Source organism: Meleagris gallopavo, chromosome 29, assembly GCF_905368555.1.
Source record: "Meleagris gallopavo chromosome 29, MGAL_WU_HG_1.1, whole genome shotgun sequence".
Taxonomy (NCBI): domain Eukaryota; kingdom Metazoa; phylum Chordata; class Aves; order Galliformes; family Phasianidae; genus Meleagris; species Meleagris gallopavo.
Window position 1 is genome coordinate 3,080,185 of NC_139432.1, and position 27,650 is coordinate 3,107,834.

The window sequence follows — 27,650 nt, forward strand, 5'->3', positions numbered from 1 at the left end:
GAATTGTCTGCTAGTAGTAGCACTGAATGGTGTTAAAGATAGAAGGAAGAACTTGCAAAGGATGGCAGCACTTCACGTGATGTCTGCACTCAGCAGGACAGAAGCGACCCTTAGATTACTTGTTTATATGAAGGAGTGGTAAGATTACATCTTCGTTTTCACAGATATCCAATTTAATTTTCCACTTCCTGGGAACAAGAGAACTTTGATCAGAAGAATGTAATAAACTGCAAAAGAGGTTGACCTCCCTGCTGCTACATGACACACGGGCAGGCTTGAATTAAAGGTGACATTCCTGTTTATCATACCCCCCAAAAAACCTCATATCAAAGCCCTGCAGCCTGAGTGCTAATCTAATGCAGCAGAGGGGAAAAAAACCTTTAATTTTCTCCAAAATTGGTGCTTTAATTTCCTTTTATGTTTCAGCTAGAGGAGAACAAGCACAGTAGTAGAAATTGAGAGTTTATGTTAGGGACCCGAAAGCCAAAAAAAAAAAATGGAAAGAGAATGAAAATAAACTTCTAAGAGAAATGTGTATCCAGAATAGGAATGGTATGACCAATTCTGCACTTCCCACGAGGCAATTTTATAGCATTTCTTCATTACAGTGCAGCATTACCTGCTGTTTTGTCACCATAGGCAGCAGTTTGTGAAATGAAGGAATGAAGCAGGGTCCAAAAACCAGTCGTGATTTGGATGAGACACTTGCCAAGAAAACCCAGGATGCTGCAGAAAGCGTTAGCAATAAAAAAGGCAATATTGTCTGAGTCAGTAGTGGACAAATGTGGAAGCTCAGTATGTATGAGCAGTTGTGCTATGAGAAGCTCCATTTTCCATACAAGAATGGGATAAGAAATAAAAAGACAACATATTTTTTGTTTAAGTGTCATCGTATATGAATTTTGCAAAGCAAAATCAACTAAAAACCTTTCTCATTTCAGTCACAAGTAGCTTTTTCATCACTTGGTACCACAAATCCATCTCATATCTGATAAAGGAGAGCTGTTTTTCAGTGCAGAAGCACACACTTCTAACAGCATTAGCTGTCATTTGGGAGTCTGCGTACTCAACCACACACCAGAATATTGAGGAAAATCCAGTGCTGTGTCTGAGAACATGTAATGCACTACTATCAGCATGCAATATGAATATACTAAGTGTATATGTACGATAAATATATAGATAGATAGATGCAAAGCCTCTGTGGGCAATCTGGTAAAAACATTTTTCACAGTCAGGCTGTATCTCTGTTTTGCTCCACAATATCCTCACAGAAACACCGCAGAAGGTTGGAAAAGTCCTACAAGATCATCCAGTCCTCATGTGCACAGGCACTGTGAGGTTTTCCACAAAGCTGCTGTGAGACCTTTCTTAAGCCTTCTGTTTAGGATGAGAGGTTCACGACCTTAATTTGCACCAGCTGGGTACTGGGAGAAATTTTAGGAAAAAGGTGTAAAACTAAACCACACACCAGCTCTAAGCAAAGCCCTTAAAACCTAACACATCACCAGAAGAAGCCTGAAGGAGGGAGAGCAAGCCCCTACACAACACGAAGGCAGGACGTTGACAACAACGCACCGCCACGGCTGTTACCGCCTCACAGCGCTATGAGGGCGCCACGCGCCACCTCACCCGACGCCTTCCCGCCTTTTTCGCCCGCCCCTCACGCCGCGGCTCGTCTCGCGCACAGCGCATGCGCAGTGATCCCCGCGGCGGCGGCGGCGCGTCGCTGGGAGGCGGCGTAGCGGGGAGCCCGGATGTGTCAGTGTAGGGCGGTATGAGGAGACCGCAGGGGACAGCAGGCAGTGGTGTCCGTCTCAGGTGAGGTGGGAGGGGCTGTGCGGGGGAAGAAGCTAAAGGAACCGGGTGAGGACTGGAAATCGCCACAGGGACGGGGGGAAGGTAGTGCCGTCTCCTGGCCGCTTGCTTCCGAGAGGTTGCGGCGGCGGCCCTGCGGTACTACTGGGAAGTGAGGGACCCACCCAGGTCTACCACCCCCCCACCCTGCTTCTCCGCCGGCAGTTTAAATGGCGCTGCGACAGGAGTGGCTCCTTGCCAAATAGTGAGGTATGAAACGTAAGGGGACTCCGAGTCATACAGCGCATGCGCAACCGCACTGCCAGAAAGTGAACCATTAGGGGAGGGCGAAGGAGGCGGGGCGGGGTCGGGCACGCATGCGCGGAAGCCGGAGTAGTAGCAAAGGGCGCATGTGCAGGAGGAAGTCGAGGCTCTTGACTGAGTCTTGTGTGGGGGAATGCGCGCGTGCGCAGTGGCCGCGAGGGGGGGGGCGGGGGTTAGCGCAGTGCGCGTGCGCGGTCGGCAGGGGAGCGCTGGGAACGGCCATATCCTGCTCGTCAGGTCGGCGCCTGCGCAGTGCGCTTCTGCGGGGACCTGCGGAATACTGAGCCACAACGAGCGCGTGGGACCAATCGGAGGAGGAAGACATGCTGCCAAATAGTGAGCTCCAGCTGCTGGTGTTCTCCTAGGGGGGCCGGCTGCGGAGCGGGGGGGCAGAGTCTGGGGGTCGCCATCCCCACGCGCCGCAACTGCCGGGGCCGGGCCGCTCTGCCTTCCCCCTGCCGCCCTGAGGGGCTTCTCGGGCTGGGAGGTAAGAGCTGAGGGAAGGGGCAGGAGCTGAGGGGTTGTGGGGGGGAACAGCGGGGCGTGAGGGGGAGTGGGAGAAGTTGTGCGGCCCCCCATGGAGGAGCTTCTGGGGTATGGGGAGCTGCGTGAGGGAACACGAGTGAGTGGGTGGGAGGGAGCGAGGAGTGGAAAAGCTGAGGTGGGAACACATCGCCATAAAGGGCTGACAGGTCCCGGCCTGGCGTGGGGCACAGCTGCAAAACGGGAGAGCCCACAGAGCGGCGTGCCTCGTGGGCTCAATGGTGCAGCATCATCGTGCGGGGAAGGCGTGGAGGGCGGCTGGGAGTGCAGATAGCGGGGTCTGGTGTGAGCCCTCCGTCAGCGGGGTCTGCTGGTGGTGCAGCTCACAGTGAGCACCGGCTTCATTGGTGATAGATGGTGTTAGAATGGGAATCCCGTGGTGTTCCCAAAGCTGGTTGTGAAACCCAAGTTTTTTTTTTTTTTGGAGGGGGGGGGAGGAAGGGTGGATTTCTTGTTTTCTGTCACTCACTCTTATTAGACAGGAATACATTTGGGAAAAAAATCTTTTCTTGTGATCTTTTATTTTACTTTATTGGAGTTGTTTGATGTGAAACTCTGTAAAAGCATCGGGATTTCACTCTTGTTTGTGGTTGTTTTTTGTTTGTTTTTTTTTTTTTTAGTGGTAGGACAAGGGGGAATGGTTTTAAACTAAGACGGGGGAGTTTAGAGTGGATATTAGGAGGAAGTTTTTCACCCAGAGGGTAGTGACACACTGGAACAGGTTGCCCAAGGAGGCTGTGGATGCCCCATCCCTGCAGGCATTCAAGGCCAGGCTGGATGTGGCTCTGGGCAGCCTGGGCTGCTGGTTGGTGACCTGCACATAGCAGGGGGTTGGAACTAAGGAAACTAAAAGGAAACTAGATGATCATTGTGGTCCTTTTCAACCCAGGCCATTCTGTGATTTATAAAGCGAAACTCCTTCTTCGGTTATTTAAAAAAAAAAAAAAAAAAAAAGCCAAATTAGTAAAACATTAGTGAAACTGTATGAGTAAAACGATGTAAAAACCAAAGGAGTGAAACATAGAACAGGATTGCTTCTTTTTCGGTGACGTTTTCTAACCTCTGATTAGATTTCCTTACATCACTTGTTCCATTGTAACTTGAATAAAAACCAATTTTTATTTATGGTACTTTGTTACGGATGGGTGTTGATGTCAGGACAAGCAGGAGTACATCAGGACTTGTCATCTTGTCATTGTATCAGTAGAGGACAGTCACACAAAACAACTGTGCCTGCCTTGAGATCAGAAAAACTACTGCCAAGTGTAACATCCTGATTTAAAACTCAGCATCCTTATCGCTGTTGGAAGACTACATGTTACCTCCCCAAAAACCTCCAGGATTTGCAAATAGCTGCAGATAATGAACGGCATGAAAGCAGGACAGCTGTGTTTTGCTTCATGGTCTCAATGAGCGGTGCCACCACTGCTCCCAAATCACAGTGGAGCCTTTTAAAAAAAATTACTCCCTTTGCAAGTGGTCTTTAATGCGGAGATGGTATCAGTGCTGTTGTGGGGTGTATGAGACCTGGGGAATGTTAAGAACAATTCCATTCACCAGAATTTCTTCTGGTAGTTTTCCCTGAGCCAGTTTGACCGGTGGGGTGTGGGTGGTGGGGGTTAATTTCTGGACGGAGCTGGTGTTAGCAGCACTGTGAAGCCAGTTTGTTGCCCTGTGTGATTTTCCAGGCACTTCAACAATAAGAGGGACTTCCCAGCTTTGTTCTTGGCACACCATTCTGTTCAGTGTTGTGCTGTTCTGCTGCTGGCCTGTAAACTTGGAACTACCTGCTTTAATTCCTGCTCCTTCTGTTTGGCACGCAGCTGGCAAAGATGTTTTGTTGTTGTGTTATCAGAGCTGTTGCTGTGTTATCAATTGCATTCCTAGGTTCACATTTGAAAGTATCTGCTGTAATCTTGTTAAATCCTCTCTCTCCTCCTAGTTCTGGTATAATTTTCTGCACAATTAGAGTATTATATAAGATCGTGCTGTATTGCTCCTATCTCTTGCTGCTATTTTTTTCTGCTCGGCACAGAGAGGAAATACAAAAATAAGTTGGTTTTTATTTTTTTTTGTAAGCCTTTATGGGGAGAATTCTGAAGGTATCAATTCCTGATACTCAGGTGATGAGCTGCTCCCCCATTCTGTCTTGTGCAGAATACTCAGAGACTTAAATAAAGCATCTGTCCCAAGATCTGGAAACGCATGACAGTGCAGGAAACCAGCATGGGATTAAAGTACTCATACTTTAACATGCTTCCCTTGAGAAGGAAAAGCTGTTGTTTTTATAAACTATATCTGTAGGTACATTTAGTACTTCTTTCTCAGTTTCTGTTCTCAAGTGTCCTTTCACTGAACTCTCTTTTGGAAGGAAGGAGTTGAGTGATTCTGGAATTCTCCTCTTTGCTGATATGCATACCTGAATGTTGCAGCATCCATCAGATGCCGTTTGCTTATTTCTTTCCCCTCTGCATTTTTAGGACCAACAACAAAACCAAAAAAAGATGTGAAAGAACCACTGACTGTGTAGCAAACACCCCCAAAAAAAACTTGGGAGTTCATTTTATTGAGTCAGCCCTTTGGCTGCAGGCAGGAGTGGCGCTGCTGTGTGCCATGAGCTGTAGTTGGCCTTACAGCTCTTAAAGTCATATTCAAATTGACAAATGGAGATAACCTGTTTGGCCTTTCAGAGCCTGTGTTGTGGTGGTTTTGGATGGCTGTGCACTTGGAAAATGACTTTTGCTGGCATTGTAGCTTTGTGTGTCGTGCATTTAAATTGGGCTGATGTGAAGCGTGGGCAGTGAATCGTATCAACTAGTGTCAGTGCTAGAAAACTGAGCCAATATCTGATAACAAATCATTTACCTGCAAGAAGGAATGTCCTTGTATGTGTCTTTAGGTGTCTCATATACAAATGTTAGAATATTCACTTGAAAATATGCTACTTTTTAACCGTTTTTAATGCTACAAAACCTCATAAGTGCAGTAATAATGTTTCTAAAAATATACAGGAAGGTTTGGAGCTCAGTGCACTTAAATTTATTACGTATTGAGAAACATTTTGTGGTGTTGGATGTGTAAATTTATGTAGGGCGTGTAGTTGGATGCTGGTGTACTTAAACTGCTGACTGCTAGTTGGAGTTCTGTGAATCACTGCTCTCTCTTTGGAGCTAATGTGGCTCCCTTTCACTTACAGCTGGAATGCTTTCCTATGTGACAGCAAACACAGCAATACAGCATCAGTCTGAAAAGCCTGATGGGAGCTGCAGAACTTTGAGCATTAAACTGTCAGTGTGCTGGGATGGCACCTAGAAGTTCATGAACAGATTTCTTGCACAAACAGGAATGTGTAATTGTTCAGGTTGGGTTTTTTTCCTCCTTTCCATCAGAACTAATTGTCATATTATCTCAATAAACAAGCATCTCTCAAGTGTGTGTAACAGGTGAGCATCCCTCTCGGGCTGTGGCAAGTACTGATACTTAAGCAAAACAACCTGGGAAATGAAGGTGGTCCAGAGAGGAAGTTCAGGATCTCAGAGCCAAACAAGAAGTAAAATTTTGCTTGTGGCACTCAATCAGGTGCAGGATTAATTAATGTGGTTTCAGTTACTGTTCTGCACTCGTTCTTTTCTCGTTGCTGGAGAAATTTGCTCAGCAAATCGTGAATGAGGTCGTAATTGTACATAGCAGTGGTTTACTTCACTGAGGGCCTTCACAACATTATCAAGTTTGTTTTTCCAGCTTCGGCTTTAAAACTAGCGAGGCCTGGCTGAAATCTTCAACTCGTCCTGATTTTTGATTTAAAATAGAGGATTTGCCTTTGTCTGAAAGGAAGCTCAGAGATGCTTCTAGCGACGAGACTGGAGAGCAGGTGGAGACAAACACCCTCAGTCTGGGGCTGCTGTAGAGCAATGCAGAGGAGCTGCCTGGCTGCCTCCCAAGTGTTGCTGCATAAAGAGGCTGGAACAGACGCTGCCTGCATTGATGTAAAAGTTTTCAGTTAACTTGGCTGTAATCATGCCTACAGATGAACTGTTTTGTCTGTTACGGAGTGTTGCCATATATATATTTTAAACCCTCAGAAGAATCTATTATCTTATGGTAGAAGCATCATACAGTGTTCCCTGTGTGCACAGAGAGCAGCTGCTGGGGCTGCCTGTCCCGACCGACGCTTCAAAATGAACAGCTACATTGGGGCCTTGGTTTCCTCACTTGCATCTTTGTAGAAGTGTCTGACCTCAACAAGTTGTGATTAAAAACCACACACGTCACTGTGATGGATTTCCTAGAAGTACTTGTGGCCGGTGAATGAAATTCGGAGAACCATATTTCATTGCTGCTTTGGAGATGCAGGCTGTTTTCTTAAGGTTTCCTGTTGGCTTCTGGTTCTGTTGCTGCTGCTGCTTATGGAGAAGAATGCAGTGTGTGTATGGGCATTGGAGTCCAGAAGTGTTGAAAATTGCTGTTGTGGTGAATTTTACCTTACAGCCCTCTGCTTTTTCAGCAAGTGGGATTACAGGGAAGTGGCCCAAGTTTAAATGTCATAAATATTTATTCAGATGCTTCCTGAAATGTTCTGCAAGGTGCTGGTCTGAGCTGGGAGCCCACCTTACCAGAGCTGACAGAGATAGAAGTCCTGGTGCTGCTTGATAGCTACAGATCTTAACTTCTGTTACTTGATTTGTCTCTTGTAGCAGGTATTTCTCTTCTGAGTAGCTTACTGAGTTTTGCTGTTGATGGGGAAAATAGTAGGAAGGCTTCTTGTAGTGTTATTTCCAATGGTGGAAGGGGAAGCAGGCAGGAATGAGAAGCAGCATTAACTGTGGTTTCTGTGAGCCTGGGTTTTAAGCAGCTTATGGAGGTGGCTTGTTGTTGCAAGAAGGAAAATAAATTTATGTATCTTCTGGGAATTTATTTTTGTGCACTTTTATATTTCCCCTTTGTTTTTAAAAGATTCCATAAATAGCTTATGCCAACATCAGCTTAGAATGCATGACCAAAACAAAAAGTTCTTTCCCAGATACTTCCTCTGGGAGTTTGCACTGAGAACACAAATGAACATCAATGCCAACCACAGTGCCAGAAGTGCACCTCACTGCCCTGCTTCCCCAGTGCCATGGTACAAAGAGATACAGCACTGCCTGTGGCCCTTCTTCCCTCTATTGGAAATACACTAAATATAGAATCTCGGAGCTACCGACATTTTTCTTTGTTCTTTGTCTTACTAATTAGATAATCTGGGCTTGAATGGTGAGGATATTCAAACAGGGGTGTAGGCGAATGCTGTGATTGGGTTATTTTCAGTGTGATTTATGGTCAGCTGTGAGTGTTTTGATGTTAATGTGAGTTAGGTTATTAAAGTGGAGCTAAGCAGCACCAGCATGCCTCATTGAGGCGGGTGTGATGAGTTCTCTAGAAAACACATTGCTGATTCATGAGGAAAATGTAGCTGTTTTGGAACTGGAAATTGGTTGGGATTTGGTTCTCATTTCCTTTCTCTATTTTTGCCTTTTCATGTTGACGTTTGATCCGTTCACAGAAAAGCAAAGTGAAAAAAGAAAGCAAAGGACTCTTCCTGCCCATACAGATACGTGTGGGAGAAGCATCACCCAACAGGACAGGCATACAGGAGTGTTTGCAGTGCTATTTATGACCTGTTAGGAATAAGCTCTGGAATGAGCTTTCTACTGAAATGAAGCAAAAGCTGCTGGCTTTATTTTCAGGCATCTCCAAAAAGGTGGGATTTCACACTGACTTCTAAGGGTGGTTTCATGTGAGTGCTCTTTGGCACTCACTCAATCTTTATGTTTAGCAACGAAAGTAATTCTTACAAGCATTTTGAAGTCATGTTGCAATTACCAGCAGGTGAAAGCACCCAGTAACTGGATGCCTCGTTTTTGCCACGTGTTGTAATCTCTAAATTTATTACTTGAAAGCTCAATTTCCAGAATAATAGTGGCAGAAACAGTCTTCCAGCTCAGGTTGATTTTGATGAGCTCTTAGAAATATTAATGCAAGATGGCAACTGGAAAACATTACATGAAGACTACCAGATGTTCACATTGCTGGAAAGTTGATCTGAATAAAAGGTTTTGGAGGGGATTTTGGTCTTGGTGGCTTGCAGGAGATCAGACCTGCAGTCACATTGGAGCGTTTCAGTGCATCGTGCATCATCTAAACTGAAAGTGTTCATAGGCAGTAACAAAATCTTCCTTTTTAAAATGAAGAAGGCAGAAATGTGCTCCATTCAGGGGTTGTGGAAGGATGAAGTTGGTGCTGGATTAACGAGTCTTGTGACGAGAGGAAGAACGGAGGTGAAAAGCACAGTAAGGAGGGGCTGCTTGCTTTTAAGAATGTGATTATTTCTGCATGTGGATGTGATTCTAACGTACTTTGGGTAATTTATAGGTGGGGTGAGGTGTGATTACAGGGGTACACTTCGCTGCATCTGTTCAAACGCTGTTCAGAGCAATCTTAGAAGAATGGCAAAGCTGCAGCTTAATTTAATGACTGCAGAGCAGAAACGTTAAGTGGAGGATTTGTTACAAAAGGAGATGGTTATCTGGAGGACTCTTGGCTGCTTTTTACCCCAGACTTCATCTGTCTTCCCTGGTTTTGGTTGTTTGGTATTCATCTGATGTTTGGAGAGGAGGGGAAGGGCTGGTAGATGGTCTCTAAATAATGTTGGTATTTATCTTTTTATATATATGTAAAACTTGTGATTCTCCTTACAATGCTGATGTTTTGCTGGCAGTGCTCCCTGTTTCATTTCCTCTTTGCTTTCCCATCCTCTAATAGTTTCATACAAATGACTTCTATAGATGAACCAACTTTTTTTTTTTTTTTGCTTTGTAACAGAAGAATTAATTTAAGGGAAAAAAAAAATTGAACATTCCAAGAATGGAGAAAATCCCTTATTTTTGGAATCCTTCGAAGTGGAATTTTAGTAACTGAGTTCTGCTCTGAGTGCTATAACTATTGTATTAATTGTGTAGAAAATAGTTGTGTGGGTTTTTTTGTGTTATTTATTTATTTTTTTTAAGATAACTGACTTGTAGTGAATTATCTGGAATAAACTGGGTGGAGGTGTGTGTGTGTCTGCACCAAAGTCATCTTCTCCTGCGGCGCCCAGAGGGCCTTGTTGTGACCTCATGCATTTGGGTGTAATAATAACTTTGGTGTCACAGCAGTGAAATGGAAGCTTGTATTTCTTAGTCTAGATGCCAATCCAAGTTCCTGAATGCTGCTGACGATGGGGGCAGCTTGCAGGCAGAATTTGGGACTGATAAATGGTGGCTTGAAGAGAAAAGCACAGACATCCAGCTCTGGGAGTGTTCTCCTGTACTGTTTCCAGCAGACCAGGTTATCTGTGTGTTCTGCATTCCAAAGGAGACCCTATGGGCTTCTCAGCCTGTTAAGCACGTTCCATTGAATGCCAGGCCGATCCTTCCCATTTCTCTGCTACAGGAGATTTTTCCTGTTATTTTCTAACTGTATTTGACACAAAGCTCCATGTGTCACTGTGAGTTGATGGCACTTACTGGGTAAGCTCTGTGTTTCCCTGGGCCCGACTTCAGCCTGCCTTTGGAGCCGGATGAGGTTTCCTGCTGCAGTAGGGTGTGATGTGATGGCTGTAATCTGCGATGGCTGTAATCAGTGCTGCTTGGCAGCCTTTAGTGCAGGCTGGGATTGCTTTGCTAAGCCCATCATTGCTTCCCTCTCTGATATTCCAAGCAGGAAAAGTGTGACCTCTTCAGCATACACATTAAAATCTGAGAACTGCCTCATCCACTGCTTAGATGGCATTGCATACCACCTTGCTCCTTCTGTTAACTTGCCTTTTTTCCTTCTTTATGGCAGCAGATTGAATCCTCCTATCGTCCTTTCCAAGGCTGTGAAGAATGCAGGAAGATAATGGTCTTTTCCTGTGCTTCCAGTTCTCATCCCACTTGTTTTACTGCTTCTGTTATCTTTGTCTCACTCCTTTTCTCTGCATGTCCTGCTGCTTTTGGGCAGTTTGGGGCTGTTCTTGGATAGTCATTGATAATGTTGCTTGTCTGTTAAGCAAACAGCTGTTTTTGAAACAGTTAATTGAAGGACATTTGTTTTACAGACACTCACTGAATAATGCTCTCAGGAAAGGAATATACTTGAAATTTTCTATTGTAAGCTACTGGTTCCTTAAAAGGTAATTAACTTATCTTGAGAAGAAATTAATGTGCTCTTTGGCAAAATTGAGTCGTTTTGAGACCTGGTCTAGAGTTACTGGTTGAGCTGATAATCCCCAGCTCTACTGGGTCAAATCTCTGCTGCTGTTTTGACTGCTGGTCCCTACAGTGGATGGAGTTTTGAACTGAGATGTCTGGGAATGGCTGCTAAGTCAGGAGGTAATTAGTAGGGCAGAGTGGCAACGGGACATTTCCTGCTTGAGAAGGGCCTGGTGTGGCTCTCATTCCTAGAGGAAATTTCTTCATCTGGAAGTGGTTGCAAATGAGGTGAAAATTTACTCTTTCTTCTTTTAAAAATAACAGTAATGCAGTATTTGTATGCCAAAAACAAGTGCTGCTTGTGATGGTATCCAAGAAAGTAAGAGATTTGCAGGCTGTACCTGGGCTATTAAGGATCCATAAGATAATACTTTCGTTTTTTGTTTCCTGACTTGATATTTATCCCTTTGAGTCTGTCCTGCCTTTCCTGGCCGTAAGGAATTCTGATATCCATACTGTTTACAAAACTTCTCCTTAAAACCTCTGCCTGCACCACGTTCTGATCAGCTCCTGCTTCAGAGGTGCCAGGCTGTTACTAAAGGCGTGTGAACTGGTAAGGCATTAAGTGTTCATGAGCAAATAAACACCGGGGGGAGCCTGCTGATTTCAGAAACTGCGTGCATGGAGTGCATTAAGTCAGCTGTTGTTCCTTTTTAAAATGTGTTTAATATTGGTCCATACCAGAAGAGCTAGTCAGTGTTTGAGGGTGGAGTGGCACACAGACGTTTCTAAGGCTGTGTTCAGTGAACTTTGTGTGTGCTTGGTAAGCAAGGCAAGTGGCAAATCTTTCCTTGGGAAAAAAAAAAAAAAAAAAGGATATTGTATTTATTTTATTATGGTTTGAGCTAGGGATATGTTCTGGTTTAACTTTCTTTTCTTTTTTTTTTTCCTCATCTGTATTAAATTGCCTCCCCGAAGGTCTGCAGAAAGCTTTGACACACTGTGCTGGAAGTATTTTCCAAATAATAGGAAATCTCTAAAATCTGGACCCTGTGTCTCCTTTGGGCCTTTCTGAAAGGGTAACGAATGACATGCTGGCATGCAGCAATTCTATTAGCACGCTGTCACAACTTTTATTACCACCTGCCTGTCCAAGCCATCTGGGAGGAAAGGACATCAGAGATAGAAGTGACAGTTACTCATAGGAAATTAAATAGTCTTGTGTGTCTTAAGCTCATGCACTTGTCCAGCCTGTAGAGCACAGCTTTCTAAAACTTCCTCCCTGAAGTAAGGTGGAGGTAATACTTTGAGACATCTTAAAACCCAGTGGAAATGCAGAAAGAATCTGTAAAACTTTTGATTTTTCTCTGGGAAGTTTCAGAACCTCTTGACTTCTTGTTATATGACTGGTGGCTCTGGTTTTAGGGAGTTTGCTCCTTGGACATTGTGGGGGTGCAGGGTTATGTGTGCATCCAGGAAAGTCCTCAGCATCTCAGGGTGCTCCAATAGCTGTGGTCAGTGTGCCATCACAGCATAGAAGCAAATGTCTCCTCGTTAATCCCTGATTTTGTGCCAGAAGTGAAGTGTTACCACTAATTTTAGTGTGTTTGAGAAAGCTAAAAGACTCCAGCGGGTCTCTGTGATCACCTTCAGTGTTAATTTTGTTACTTGATTGATTCAGTGCACTGGGAAGCCAAAGTTTTCCTGCAGAAACCTGCCTGATGTTGATAGGTCTCTGATATGGAAGTAAACCAGACTCATCATCTCTCTGACACCAGTGCAGGTGAGCAGCTTTGTGGCATCACTGCAGAACAGAACCCTGGTGTTGCCGTGCTGACTCTCAGCTGTTGGAAAGTATCCTGTAGTGATCAGCTGTGCCTGAATCCCTGCAAGGAGAGAGAACCAAACAGGTTTGGAGCTCTGGGCTTTAATTCCAAGAGCTGTTTTGGCTAGGTATGTCAGGCAGCAACTGTATTTCTAGGAAATAAAGAAAAAAAACCATCATATTTTGTTACTGAGTTAACTTTCTTCTCATCAAGCCTTTCTTTTATGCTTAGCATCTCATAGCTCTGTGTGCAGACAGGTTGCACTCAGTGAGCTTAGGAAACTTCATCCTTTCCCTGGTTGCTGTTCTCCTCTGGTGGCTGTGTTTTGTCCCTGTTGTTTGTGCCTGTGGACTGGGAAACCTGTGCAGTGTAACAGATAATGTAGATTGACACAAACAGAGCAGTAAAACAGCCCGAGTGTGGAGTTCAGTGCTTCTGTGAACCCAGAAGGGAAGGGAGGATCTTGGGTCTCTCCTGCCTGTCAGCTAAAACCATCAGAAAGGTGTCTCTCCCCAGCCACGAGGAGCACACGGTGAGTTATCTGCTGCTTGTGCTGCAGTTGCAGGTTTTATCCATCCCCAAATGCTGTGGCTGGAGATGGTGAAAAAGAAATGCCTTTGGAGACAGAACCGAGTGTTGTGAGTGGAAAGGCAGTTCAGCCACGCATTCACATCTAGAATCTGCTAATTTTGGCTTCGTTTGAACGACACAGTGGTCTAATTGAATTTCTTCGGAGCTAATTTTAAGTTTAATGTAATAAAACCTGCAGCAAGTACCTAAGGTGAATACTGACATTGCCTTCTTAGAATGTTGTTTTGTTTAAGCCTTTTCCTCGTTGCGTGTCCACAGCACAAACTGCAAGTGCAAGCAGTTCATGAAGCAGTGTGGTTTGACAGCAGTGCCAGGAGTTCAGGTCTTTAGGCCTCAAGTTCTGTTCTGGGGGATGCATTTTCACTGATTAAATAGGCAGCTCTGCAGGATTAAATATGTATTTCTAAGCAACTGAAAGTCAGTATCTCTCTTTCAGCATTTACATGAACTCATTTGTGTTTTTTTTTTTTTTTTAAAGGAAATTAAACCTTAGGAAAAGGGGAGAAGAAAAACAAAGCAAATCGCTCCTTTTTATATTACAGATTAAATTATAACTGTGCCAGTATTGTCACATACTTTCTGCAGGTCAACATAACTCAAAACCCAAGTAAATGGCTCTAAACTGAAGTGCAGACTGAGGGGAGCCTTTCTTAAGAGAGGTCTGGTCTGCTGGTGTGAGATTCTTGACATGAAAGTGAGGAGTGAGAATGGAGTTCAAGTGGTAGCCTCGGGGTAAGCAGTAAATCCCAAATCGAGTCAGTAGTCTCCTGGTTTTGGACTTCTTGGAGGAAATGATAGGCTGGGTTTATTCCTATGAAGAGCTGGCATATTGAAAAAATAAGTGGTGTTGGTATTCTGCCACCTCAGGAAACATATGGGAGCACTTCCTAATGTTTTGGTGTATAACACAACCTATTTTGAAGGTGTGGGGAGAAAAAAACATGAGAAGCATGATTGCTTTAACTTGCATGCAATGAGTTTTAGCAGCGGTCGGGAAGTTTTTTTTCTCTGTTATTAGTCTTGGTTTCATTTTTTTGTTGTTGCTCTCCTTTCTTTTTCTCCCAGTGTGAAGATCTAGCATAACTTTCTTCCCCTGAGTTGTGACATTCTGTTTAATCTTCAAACTGGCGATGTCAAGGGTGCCAAGTCCTCCTCCTCCGGCAGAAATGTCGAGTGGACCCGTGGCAGAAAGCTGGTGCTACACTCAGGTGAGACTGCGCTGTGTTGGGCTGTTCTCGAGGCTGCCCAGTTAGAACCTGCAGCAAGAGGTTGGTTCAAAACAAATGGAGGGTCCTGGGTTTTCAGAGAATGTGGGATTTGGTAACGGTGGGCGTTGCCATTCACCATGGCAATGACAGGTTGTTGTTCTGTGGCACCCATGTTGGAGGGTGGACGTGTCAGGAGTTCTGGTGCTCCAGCTACTGCTGTTAGCCTTTTCCAGAGTCTTCCCTCGTCTCTGGGGGTTTCTTGTTACACAAGTGATTCTGTGCAACTTCTAGGATTTCAGTTTTTGTCTTTTAAGACCTTTGTCTTCTATGTCCAGTGTGAAAGTGAATGGTCCTAAACCACCTCTTATTCTCGGTTTTAAGATTAAAGTGGTGAAGTTTTCCTACATGTGGACCATAAACAACTTCAGCTTCTGCCGAGAGGAGATGGGCGAGGTGATCAAAAGCTCAACCTTTTCATCTGGAGCCAATGATAAACTCAAATGGTAAGGAATACAGAAATGAGGTTCACTGTGTCTGTACAACTGTGTGGAAGAGTTTGGGGGTCTGTAACAAAGAAGTATGTTAAAAAAAAAAAAAAAAAACAACAAAAAAAACCTTGTGCTGCACGCAAACTCTGGCTTCCTTGGATGCACAGCATACAGAGAGTATTGGTGCTTCAGCACAGTGTCTGGACACAGAACAAATGTGAGGATCTGACCATAAGAAATGTTCCTCATGTAATGAAAAACATCAGAAGTTGTAGATGCTGCAGCTAGAAGGGAGACTGCATCCTGCCTTAATGCAGAGGCAAAGCATGGAAGATTAATAATGTGTTATAAATTATTTTCTGTCTTAAATGACTGATGTTCATCTTGGCAAGCTCTTGGAAGCCAGTGAGAGTCTACAACCAGGGCTGTAAAGCTCTATTTCAGCCTCCCAGTTTCAGCCTCTGAACCATGTTGTTAAAAAGCTAATTTTCGCATGCACTCTTAAATTCTCTTTCCTGCAGTTTCAGGCTATTTCTGCTATTACTTTCTCGGCAGCTTTTTGTATATTCAGAGACTTGCAATAGTTCCTTCTATCATCTCTGTATTCTCTATTTCCATTTGCCCAAGAGTTTCTGCTTTTTTAAAGACAACATTTTTACCCTTTTAAAGTCCTTCAAAACCTTTCCTGTTTTTTTTCCCCCTGGAAGTGTTTCAGCATTTTTATTTAAATTCCCTTAGTCTAGATGGTAGCAAGCTATCCACTGCCTTATTTAATTTAGGGCTGTGTGTGTGCGAGATATGATATGTGTTCCCTTCCTTTGGGTGGCAGACCTGTGCTTTCCTCAGACTGCCTTTTGTTATTAAATTACTTCATTTTCTAACCTTTGCAAGTCAGATCTCCTTCTCATGCCTTGGTCTTTCTGATTTTTATTTTTTTTTGTCACTGTGTGTTTGAGCTGCTGGTTGTTCGGCCTGTTTTTCTTTTTCTCCCTGCTTGTTATATTCTGTCTAGTTTCAGATCACAGAACTGCTTATGAGTTAGCCTTTTCCTGCATTTACTATCTTTTCTTAACCAAGGAGTAGTTTTATTTTTTTTCCCTAGCTTTGCTTTTGAGAAGCTTTCAGCCTTCAGGAAATCAAGTATTTCCTTTGAGTTGCTTCCTCTGCAATTTTAACAATCAATTCTTGGAAATTTTGCACTTCTCTGAATTTTTAGTCTCTATTCTGCTATTTTTCTGTGGAAGTTGTCATGCACAATGCTTTTTGGTGTGTGAAATTGCATCCCCATATATACCTCCACTCTTCCCAAGCCCTGTGGTGGTTTTTTTTTTTTCCTAATGATTTACCCATACTATTACTAGGGTATTAATATCTGTCTTGAAGACGTAGCCTGAGGCTGACTGTAAAGCACAGTTCCACTCTGTTTAGCTGTCTGTTATTTCCTTGTGGTTCAGTGGTTGGTAATCAGGACTACATTTTATCATGAAAATTCCACAGTGCCCTTCCTTTGAAAGCTGTGGATGACCTGCCAGAAGCTGGTCCTGCTCTCATTCAGCTGCCTTCTTCTACAGGTGTTTACGTGTGAACCCTAAAGGCTTGGATGAGGAGAGTAAAGATTATCTATCCCTCTATCTGTTGCTGGTGAGCTGTCCAAAAAGTGAAGTTCGAGCAAAGTTCAAATTCTCCATCCTGAATGCTAAAGGAGAAGAAACAAAAGCAATGGGTGTGTAAAAACACTTTCTGTCTGCAGGGGTCGGTTGTTTGCCTTTTGTTGTTTGATCAAGCAAGTCGTTCAGCTGTTGTTTGAAGCACTGTGTCTTTCTTTCAGAGAGCCAGCGAGCGTATCGATTTGTGCAAGGCAAGGACTGGGGATTCAAAAAATTTATTAGGAGAGACTTTCTTCTAGATGAAGCCAATGGACTTCTTCCTGATGACAAACTCACTCTATTCTGTGAGGTAAGCTTTCTGCTGCTGCTGAAAGAATAGCAGTTCCATTAGCCTCAGGTAGATGTGACCTTATTTTTCATCATTGCTTTTAAGGAGTCTGTAAAGTCAGGAGGAGCAGTGGCTGTTTATTTAACACTTAGATTTTATTTGTGTCTGCTTGTGTGTGCACCTCTGTCTGGGGTGGCTTTTTCTGAGTGATTCATTGCATTTTACTTTCATTTGGTTTCTGCTACTTTATATGTCTTTTGCCTGTGATGATAATAGAAACTAAGCACATTTGATTATTACTTCCTACTGATTTAATAATATAAACCATCCCTAATTTAAAATTTGCTTAGGTTAATAACCAGTGCTAGCTCTGGTATAGTGGAAATTGTCATGCCTGTTAGTTGCCTTCTGAGTAAAAAGGACAAGTTTTCTTTATTTTCCTGTGTCTATGTATCTTACAGAAACAAAAAGCTAAGCTAAATGAATTCCACAGTAACCACAGCTCTTGTTGTTCTTTTTCTACAACTTCTTACAAAACTCAGACTTCACTATTTGCAGATGAGGATGCAGTTATTTCTAAAGACAGATATTTATGTTCAGAAGCCTTGATGGGGAAATCTAATCTTTCTAATTTAGTGTCACCTGAGCTTTTGGTGTCTGTTTCTCTTGTCTTTTTAACTGCAGAATCCCTCCTGTAGCTGTGATTCTTGCCAGAGTACAGGTAGAAAAAGCTGTCCTGTCTTCAGATCTCCTGCAGTGTGTTTTGTGGGAGTAGAGTCTTTTCTTTTGCTGTGTTTTTCCAGTATTGAAAGGAGCTTCAGTCCAAACCATTTGACAGCCGTTTGGTTGTGTTGTTTGGTTTTGTTTTGCTTGTTTTGTAGCTTTATACTTAATTTAGCAAACATCTCCTGATGGATTTGTATTCATTCTGTCACTTGTTTAAACCATTACTGTCAAGAAGGAAGCTCTTTTTTAACACTTGTAGCAATGTGGGGGAAGAAGAGAGCAGTGTCTTGGGTGACACCTCCTTAGGTTTGGCAGTTAGCCTTTCTTTCGTGATAAATGAGCCACAGACCTCAAAACTGTGGTGGTAACTCAAGAATTAACGTTGGAGAAGGGAAATCCACCAGCAGTGGTGGCAGCCAGTACCATGTCAAGTCTGCTTCCTGTTGAATTACTCCCTTCAAGTGCTTCAGCTCAGCATTTTTGTTTGTTCTGGATGAGGAAGAAACCCAGGTCAGGTCAGGTGCTTCACCTGACCTGGATATCTTCTGCTTTCTATTTCGGTTTGTTCTGTAGGTTAGTGTTTATAAAAGTCTTAAGTTTATATAGTGATATTAGAGGGGAAAGCCATGCTGTTTGGAAACAGTTTGGAGAGAACTTTCAACAGTTTATTTTTGTTTTTTTTTAAGTCTCTTAAGATGTAAACTAGTGTACCATATGCTCTCCTAACACTTCTTTTCTGGCCACAGGTCTCAGGTGGTGCTGCTACATCTGTACTTCCAACAAGCATGTTTCGTTAGCAGTACTTGATGAGACACTTGTTATTTGGAGATATATTGGGGTTTTCTATAGACCAAAAGGTTGCTGAGCAACTCTGCTACACCTTCTCTTTGCTTTACAGAACTTTAAAGGAAGAAACCTTCTGCACTCTGCGCAGGGCAGCTCTGAACTCGCATAATTGCTGAAGATGCTGTTATGGCAGAGTGCTGATCATTGTCAATCATCTTTAGTTTGGCCTCATTTCTTACGGTTTGGAGATTATTCCACCTCTGTTCTGCAAATGGAGTTGATTTGCTCATATCCCATCTGCATGACTATTTGCTGTTTAAATTCCAGCATTATAGGTTGAACAAGATCTGATGAATCTAAAAAAGAACAGAGTTCCCAAAGTTACAGCAGTAATCCTCCTCTGAGCAGCTGGGAATTCCCTTGCTAAGTCATTGAAAATAGCTTAAGCAAAACTAGCTGCTTTGACACCTGAGTCTGGTCAGTGCTTCAGGTCTACCAGTCTAAACTCCTTTTGTGAAAAGCCAGTGGTAATTTTTTTAATGCTGGTAACAGACTTTGTTTCATATATGAAGGTGATTTACTTGTTGATAGTTTGCAGGTCTTTTTGGTGGGTCTGTGGTCAAGGTCAGACTCCAAGAGATCTGCATCTAAGAAATGCTTTTTAATGAATCTGAATCGATTCTTCTGTCCTTGTGTCTGTTACTAGAAGTTACAGGGCAAAAAGATGTTACAGCAGTCATTAATGACAGAGAATGTTATCTTTCTCTCAATTGCTGTGGCTAACCATTGTTAGTGCCCTTTGGCAAGCAGCAGCTGGTATTTGTTTGTTCTTGGGTGTCATATAGTTTGTACAAGATTGAGGGGAATGCCCAGGAGTGCCCACCCTCAGAAACCCACTGGGGGTTTCCCCAAGAGTTGGGCTATGTGCTGTCAGCAGTTTTTCCCTAATAAGGTGTTTCTGTCATCTCTCTCCCTTCATAATTTACTACTTCTTTTGCTTAACTGGGAAGCTTCCTGTGCTGCCCATTGTTCTCCTCTAGCCATTGTTATTAATAGAACTGAAATTTAACCTGAACCTGACAGCAAATCCAGCAAATGGTTTCCCATATGCTTCCTTGTCAATCAGCTTGTTCCTTTACTCTTTGTTATAGCAGGGTAGTATTAGTCATTCTGATCTCTTCTAATTTGAGTCTGCTGCAGAAGGCGTATGATTTACTGCATGTTTAACAATAATGGTTTGCTGCTGAATAGACTCTTAGCTGTTCCCTTTGCGTAGGTTATTCGTCAGCTGGTTTGGCTGCATATGGTCTCTGCCTGGCCATGTCTAGTTTAGAGCAGGTGGTCAGGAATCTTACCAGCCTTCTCCAAAATCTCCTACTTACTTGACATGAAGTTGCTTTTTTAATTCTGTTTTTATTTCTTCTTTTTCAATGCACTGGAAGCATTGAAAAGCATTGAACTCAAGAAATTGACATTCTACTGCTGAACCAGAAGCAGAAAAGCTGTTGGGGTGCTCAGAATGTCCTGCACTGATCAGACACTGCTCTTGCATGCATGTATGGATGCAGTGGTTGCTCTGTACGTTTCATTTTCATTTGTACTGCTCTCTGTGCTGCATTATTGATTTGGGAGGGTTTCAGACTGTTGATAGAAGGAAAAAAAAAAAAAAATAGGTCAGGAATGGTGTCTATGAGAACAGAAAAAGAAAATTCTACTTCCCTAGGAGACCACATAATGGCACTTTCATGCAGGTTCACGACAATTTTATTAATTTATGCACGCAGTTTAAAACTTCTTGAAAGGAAACTGCTTTTCCAGTGTGGAGTCTGAGTAATTTGTTTATTACCCTGCAGGTGAGTGTGGTACAGGACTCTGTAAATATCTCTGGCCAGAACACTATGAACATGGTGAAGGTGCCGGAGTGCCGCCTGGCAGATGAGCTGGGAGGACTCTGGGAGAACTCCCGCTTCACAGATTGCTGCCTGTGTGTTGCAGGCCAGGAGTTCCAGGCTCACAAAGCCATCCTAGCAGGTCAGTATTGAGTTGGATGGGCCTTAGCAGAATGGGGAACAATAACAATAGCGAGTGAAATACCGTAATATCGAGGTGGTTTTTGTATTGCTCCCTTAAAGGAGGTTTCTGCAGCTCTTTTAACTGCAGGGCTGTAATAAAAGACTGTTTTGTGAAGTGCTGCAGGAAGATATATCTACTCCTTTTTAATTGCCTGCTTTCTCCACACAAAGAGGACGGTAGGAGGTGTCCTTTGTGTCTGTAGTCTACTATAATATATCCCTAAAGCATTTGTAAGAAGTTACTGGATTATCAGAGTATTTTCTTACCAAATCAAGAAAGATATCTCAATGCCTGTATGCTCTTTTGGCCTTTTTTGAAAGGCCTCCTGACATCCCTGCATACTCATTCTCAGAGCATGAAGCTACACTGACCACACGACACGATGTCACAATCTGTATGCTTCACCAGCCATACTCAGCTTGCTCTATCTGCTGTGGGATTTTTTCCTGCATTAAGTAGCAGAACGGTTGTTGAGGTGTTGGCAGACTGTGCTTATCTCCTCCTGAAGAGCAAAAGCTTGTTTCTAACTGTTCTGTTTGCCCCCCTGCTGCAGCACGTTCTCCGGTTTTCAGTGCCATGTTTGAGCATGAGATGGAAGAGAGTAAAAAGGTGAGTTCTTAAGGAGGGAGAACTGTAACAGCTAAATGAATAGCACTCTCTGGTCAACTCTGAACATCTCTGGTCAGTCAGTTAAGTTTCTTAGGTGGCATTTGTGATTACTGTCACCTTCTTAACACTCTTTCTCACGTTAAATGCAGTTCTTTGCTTCAGCTGTCCTGAAGGGAGAAGGAAGGGATCAAGGAGGCAGTCGTTACCTTTGTTTCTCTGTGGAAAGAGTTTAGGGTGGAACAGGGAGAAGTAGATGATCTACAATTCTACTCAGAGTTTTTCTTATTCCATCAATTTCTGTTTTTTTGTTGTTTTTTTTTTTTTTTAATTAAGTCATGTTCTGAACAGTTTGTAGCAAATCTCCGAATACTAAAAGATCTTGGGTAGAACCTTTAGCATCTTGTCAGAATTTTAACAAGCTTCATTTTTCCAATACAGAATCGGGTTGAAATCAACGATGTGGAACCTGAAGTTTTTAAGGAAATGATGTGCTTTATTTACACGGGGAAGGCACCGAATCTTGACAAAATGGCTGATGACTTGCTGGCAGCTGCTGACAAGGTACAGTTGGGATTTCTGGCTGTTCAGAGAACAAGCAATATGTGCCTTGCTTTACTTAGAGCTCTCTGATTCCTGTAGTAAGCTTTTCATGTAATCATTGTGGTTGGGCAGTTTGAATTGCAATATCAACTGGTTGTGGCTTGTAAGTAAACCTGAACGTGGTATAGATACATTTAAGATACTTAGATGTATTGATACTCAGATATATTGACTAGGAATATCAGTTTCTATTGCTCATTTTTAAGATCTTTTCCTAAAATTTCAGAAAACATTGCTACTTAACATAATCTATAAGAGCTGGGAGTGAGAAGAAAAATTAAATTTTTTAAAGTAATTTTTTTTTTTTTTTTAACATGTTTGTTACCAAATCTCAAAAGTGGTGTTGTGTCTTGGCAAACAGGGCCTGCTGCTTCTTCTGGTCTGGCTGTTATCAGCAGCTTCAAGAGATGCTCTAAAGTGATGGATAGCAAAGAGTGGGAAGGTCCTGTTGTTTATTTCCTTTTTGCAGAGGCAGTCCCTGCTGGTTGTGGAGACAAGGGGTGCACTGGAGGAAGCCCTGTTGCCTAACCTGTAGTGGTTTTGCAGGCTCTTTGCAGGGGACGTTCCAGGGATGCTCTGACTGAAGGCTGCTGGTTGTTCCTGTGCAGCAGGCACAGTGCCTTGCCAGCCATCCAGTCTCTGCCTCCTTCCCTTTGCGGCACCAAGGATGGAAGAGAGTGCTTTGCTGGCCAGTGAGCCTTATTAACCAGTGAAAATTCGTAATATATAACCAAAATTTTATTTCCTTTTTTTTTTTTTTTTTTTTCTCTTAAAAGTGAACTTAGTGCTGGTGAAAGATGCCAGTTTGACAGCACTGGAGACTAAGTCCTGAATTTATCCATCGAACAGGTTCAGCACGGGTAGCAGCAGTGCAAGATCCTCCACACTGCCCTGCCATTGTGCCTCAACTCTGACCTGGAGGGACCACCTCTGGGGGTGAGAGCGTAGTTCAGTCTCCGTGCTTCTTCAGTCCTTGGATTCTTTTGTGGGCTCCAGACAGGGTGGTGGATTTTAAGATGTGGATGCATGTAACCTTGTTCCACGCAAACCACTGCACAGCCATTACGTTCCCTGTCGCTATGGACCTGGGTTCCATCAGAAGTGTTGATTTAAAGGTGAAATGCTCTGTGTGCTGTTATTAGGCCACTGCAACTAGAATTTAAAATGCAGGCAGATTCTTGGCTTGATTATTGTAATTGCCACATATTTTATTCAATATTTAAAGAGTATTGATTGAGAGATCACATACCATCTTTAACTGAGACAAGTGTAAGCAAGAAGCAGTACATTAAGACCAGAGTAGGCTTTAACTTTGAATTTCTTGGCTTTTAATGTAGATTTTCTTTCTTTTAAACTCATTGTGCGTCTTTTAAAAGCAGAAATAAAAAAAAATCTTTCAAGAAAGCACATAAAGCATCTAATATTTACTCAAGAGACTGAAACAGCTTCTTCTGAGTTCCTCCTACCTCTTGGGGAAAATAAGTAATTAGACCAAAACCAAAACAAAACACGTCTTCTGAACCCAGGAGATACTATTTCAGCCTCTGGAGTAGGAATGCTATTAGGTAGGGCTTTTTATTCCTTTTTTTTTCTTTTTCTTTAGTGTAATTAAGAAAGATAGGGAGGGGGAAATATCGATACCTGAGAGACCAGAATGGCTACTTCTGCCCAAATACGTAATTAGAAGATGAGATATTTGTAGTGAAAATCAAAATAAAAATTGTACATGCATAGAAGAGGATATTCAATTTACAAAGGGAACAGTTTAAGCTTTGTTTACTGCATTTTAAGCTACTGACAGACAGTAACGTAATGGTTTGCCCCTTCCTTGAAATTGTTTTAGTTATTGATACAGATGAAGTAAATTTGATTTGCCTTCTCAGATGTTCCGATGGGAGAAAACTGTCCTGGTTATGAGTGCCATGCCTCAACTGACGTAATGATTATTGCTGAGTCTTAAGTGAAAGATGTTTCTATAATTTAAAATTATTCATTTCAATTTGATCGTAACAGAATGAAGATCTCAATAAGAATATAAGATTAATTTATAATAGTAATAGTGTGCTTATCATATGGCAGGCACTCCATGCAGAGGAGCTGGTTACCAACTCTCTGTTCAGGTTGGCAGACCAGTCCTTACAAATCTGGTATCTTTTTGGACTGTGGCAACGCACAGTGAAGAACATGCATTTGTATACCAAGCCATCTTGAAGCTGTCCAGAAAAGCCTTACAAACAATTTGAAGGGTACTCCCAAATGCTTTTCTCTCTCAAATAAAAAATGTCATCACGGGATCAAGACTGTTCTGTACTGTGTTTTATCCAGGGAACAGCAAACTCCATAATCAGATCACACATACCAAGACTTTCAGAAGTATCTCAGTCTCTTAGTGCCCACAACCTATAATATTTTAAAAGGCTGAGGTTTGGAGTTTGGCCTTTGTTTCTTGACAACAAGTGGCTTATGCTTTTCTGACTATAGACCTTACTGAAAATCTTGCGAGTGTCTGCTTCTTTCAATACTCACTACAGTGTTGCAGAAAATAGTCTGGAATTTATTAGAAGGTTCTCTTGTTCTAAGCATATCCTTTGAATATCTTTGAATTTCTCGAATAATTGATCCAACCCAAAGCTGTGGATCTGGAGGAAAAAGAGAAGTTGAGGTAAATGCGCCATTGAATGGTGTAAATGCTTCAGTTGAGAATGTGAAGTTAGAGTAAGGCTTTTGCTATGACTTACAGACAAGCTGTGATGTTTTTTGTTTCCAGATGGAGAGAAATCAGGGGCATTTGTGTAGCATTTTAGTATTAAACTAGTAGCATGTACTTGAGCAAGGTCGTCATAAATTGCAAAACATTAATGGCAAAGGAACTGAACGAAAGCTGCCTAAACATCACTGGAACACCTATGGAGCATTCAGTGCTAGGTCCCCACTGAATCTGGAGAATAACTGTCATGCAGTAACAAATTGAGGATGAGATTTGGCTGTAGCATTTTGTACTTTGATACTGAGGCAGCATTTCAGGTCACCTTTAATACTTATTGCAAAGCATGAACACAGCACCAGCAAACCTGTAACATGAGAAGCCTGGGATGAGAGTTATGGTGGGTATGCTTCTTCCCCATTGCTTTCCTCAGGGTGGGCAAACATTGCTTCTCCCTTTTTGCTGATCGCCACTTCTTTGAGTACAGTTCAGATCCATACAATAAAGTGAAGAAGTCTGTTTAGCCTTAGTAGAGTAGTTTGTTGCTGAAGAGTAAAGGAGCACAAGTAGAACTTCAAGGTGAATGGCTGTTGTTGTAACTGTACTTTGGCTTGTGTTTTGCAGTATGCTCTGGAACGTCTGAAGGTGATGTGTGAGGATGCACTGTGCAGTAACCTGTCTGTGGAAAATGCAGCTGAGATCCTCATTCTGGCTGACCTACATAGTGCCGATCAACTGAAAACTCAAGCAGTGGACTTCATTAATTAGTAAGTTATCTCTTGTTTTGGCATGCAAGCACTCAGGAACAATCATGTGCAGAGGAGACTTTCCTCGTTTTCAGTTTCAGTTTTTGTTTTTTAAAACTCTCCTATTGTGATCCTTCTTTTATCTGGCATTCCAGAGGTGCTATTGCACTAAGGGCTGATAAGTCTTGTCCTACTGGAACTGGTCAGTGTGCAGTAGAGCTACCTCTGAGATATTTTGGATTTCTTCCTAGGGTCATGAGAACTTTTAGGTAGTAGTAGATCAGCTAGTCCCTACATTTAAGGACTATTGCAGCTACTACTGCTACAGACCTGTTAGTAGATAGTCACTGACAGCCATCTGCTTTGATGTCCAGGAACATTTTAATTCTGTGTTAGTTAACACGATTTCTCTCAGTACTTTCTGTATTGAAAATGTTGCATGCTGAAGGGTCAGAGTAGATGAGCTTTGTGTTCCTACTGCCATCCTCTCAGGGTCATGTCTGTTTGCAAGTTGAAGGACTGTCCACCATACATTCTTAAAACACTACACTAAAAACCTCGGGTATCTTAAGCACGTGGAAAACACCTGATTGTTATCCTTTTTGTCTCCAGTCAGTAACTTCATCTTTATTTTCTTATTTCTAGTCATGCTTCTGATGTCATGGAGACATCGGGCTGGAAGTCGATGGTAGTATCACATCCTCACTTGGTGGCTGAGGCGTATCGCTCTCTGGCCTCTGCACAGTGTCCCTTTCTGGGACCTCCACGTAAGCGACTGAAGCAATCCTAAAGTCCCATCTCTCGCAACACCACGTGTTTTTCTGGAAGCAGCATCAGCTGTTGCTGCTCAAACCTTGACCACCAGGTAGACAGCGAAATCTGTGGAGCTTATACTCTGTTGTTGGGGGGAAGAGACTGCTTCGTGACACCCAGATTTTTTAAAACAGCACCAAGTAACTTGGGGAGAGGGGGGAGGGTGGGCCTGGGGCTCTGGGGCTGTTCAACCTAATGAATCCCTGTCGCTGCATCGTCTGTGTGTTCCCTTCAACTTGGCTGAGTCAATTAAGTACAGGGTTCGGTTTAGGTGCCGATCCGTGTCAGAATAAACCCAGCAGTGGTACTGGGGAAAACAACATCTCTGCGTCTGGCAGCACAGAACAAACCATCAGATGCCTGGAGCAAGAGGACGTTTTAGTTTTGGAGAGAGCGTTGCGAAGTTAAAAAGAATTTCCAGTGAGGTTCTGGACAGGAAGTACCTGATGGGAGCTCCAGTAGTATTTATATCAAAAAAGAGAATTTAAGTCCTTCCAGCTGAGCTAAAAACTGGACGTTTGTGTAACTCCTTATTGCCATCCAGCAACAAGAAGATCAGTTTCTCTGTTAGTAGCACTTGTATGTTAATTGCAAAAAAAAAAAAAAAGAAAAAAAAAAAAAAAAAAAAAGAAAAACACCTTTTATAAAATGACAGGTTGAAGTGAAAGGGGACTGAGAGACTGTTCTGGAGGATGTGAATAGACTGAAGGCAGCCTTTGGCAAGTCTGTATTGGTTTTGAAAGGACTAGAATATCCTTGATTTGGAGCGTGCTGTCTGATAAGAACAACAGTTACTGTTTTTAGATATTGTGGAAAATGTTTTTTGGCATTTTTCCCTGCTTTATTTCCCTCCTCCCTCTTTTGTAAGAAAAAGAAGAAATTTTATTGTTCACGATCGCTGCGTCAGAAGTCCCTGTCCTGAGTTGCTAAATGATTCTTAACAACTGTTTGTACCTGACTTGCCGACTGTATAGGAGCCAGTCCTATTCCTTTCTATTAGTCACTCTTCTTACAAGGAAGAAGTTTCAAAATAGCTGTTAACTTTTTTTTTTTTTTTGAAAATATAAATAATTACTATTTTGTACTGCGTCGTATCTGTTGGGTTTTTTTGCTTCAGTTTGAACGCTTGTCAGCTTAAAACCAGTTCCCAAAAGGTGCACTTCTCTTCTGCTACCATGTCCTGTTAGTGCCGTGCTGTTCCTGGAACTCAAATGGGACTCAGTAAGTAAGTCTGCACACAAATTTGCAATACAAAACTGTTTTATTTCTCATGGTGGGTGTTAACACAGTACTAGACAACACTGGTTTTAATAGCAGCTGTGAAGCTAGCTCGTAGTCCAAACCTTTTACCTGGACTTAAATGTGGGAAGGGGGAACGGTACAGTAAGCCATCTGTTTTATAACATTAAGGAGCAGTGCAGGATGTCTTGGTTGGAAAGACACCATCCATTTATGTCGTCATTAGTCCCAGGTATCCAGGGAGGTTAGACTGAAATACGTGGTGTCACAGCAGTGGCAAATTGATCTGACCTTAAGATGGTCAGGTAGGGCACGTAATGGATTACAGAGAGTAACTCTGTGTTGTCTAGAAAATAGATTAGATATCAGTTGTCTCTGACTTTTCATTCTGTTGTCATACTTCTCTTATGGCCTTTTGTCCCTTGTGTGAAGGAG

The 27,650-nt window shown here is 42.6% G+C and overlaps 1 protein-coding gene across 6 annotated transcripts; it reads left to right on the forward strand.

Annotated features, from left to right (window-relative positions):
* The first annotated feature begins 1,671 nt into the window (after positions 1-1,671).
* Positions 1,672-27,060, forward strand: SPOP (speckle type BTB/POZ protein). 6 transcript variants are annotated; one of them, XM_085210834.1, is made up of 11 exons: positions 1,678-1,821; positions 2,359-2,608; positions 14,354-14,496; positions 14,878-14,999; positions 16,556-16,707; positions 16,813-16,940; positions 20,285-20,462; positions 21,058-21,113; positions 21,552-21,674; positions 25,042-25,184; positions 25,809-27,060. In XM_085210834.1, the coding sequence occupies exons 3-11, from the start codon at positions 14,419-14,421 to the stop codon at positions 25,951-25,953; spliced, it is 1,125 nt and encodes a 374-aa protein (XP_085066960.1). In that variant the 5' UTR covers positions 1,678-1,821; positions 2,359-2,608; positions 14,354-14,418; the 3' UTR covers positions 25,954-27,060. The 6 variants fall into 6 exon arrangements, with proteins under 6 accessions (XP_085066961.1, XP_085066960.1, XP_085066964.1 ...); XM_085210838.1 differs by having other exon boundaries at positions 2,359-2,457; XM_085210833.1 differs by lacking the exon at positions 1,678-1,821 and adding an exon at positions 1,828-2,067.
* The last annotated feature ends 590 nt before the right edge of the window (positions 27,061-27,650 follow it).

Bases quoted from the DNA above. Each gene is read 5' to 3' on its own strand.
- SPOP (XM_085210835.1), top strand. From the start codon at position 14,419: ATGTCAAGGGTGCCAAGTCCTCCTCCTCCGGCAGAAATGTCGAGTGGA. The intron at 21,114-21,551 runs GTGAGTTCTTAA...TTTCCAATACAG, and splicing joins AGATGGAAGAGAGTAAAAAG to AATCGGGTTGAAATCAACGA. The intron at 21,675-25,041 runs GTACAGTTGGGA...TGTGTTTTGCAG, and splicing joins TGCTGGCAGCTGCTGACAAG to TATGCTCTGGAACGTCTGAA.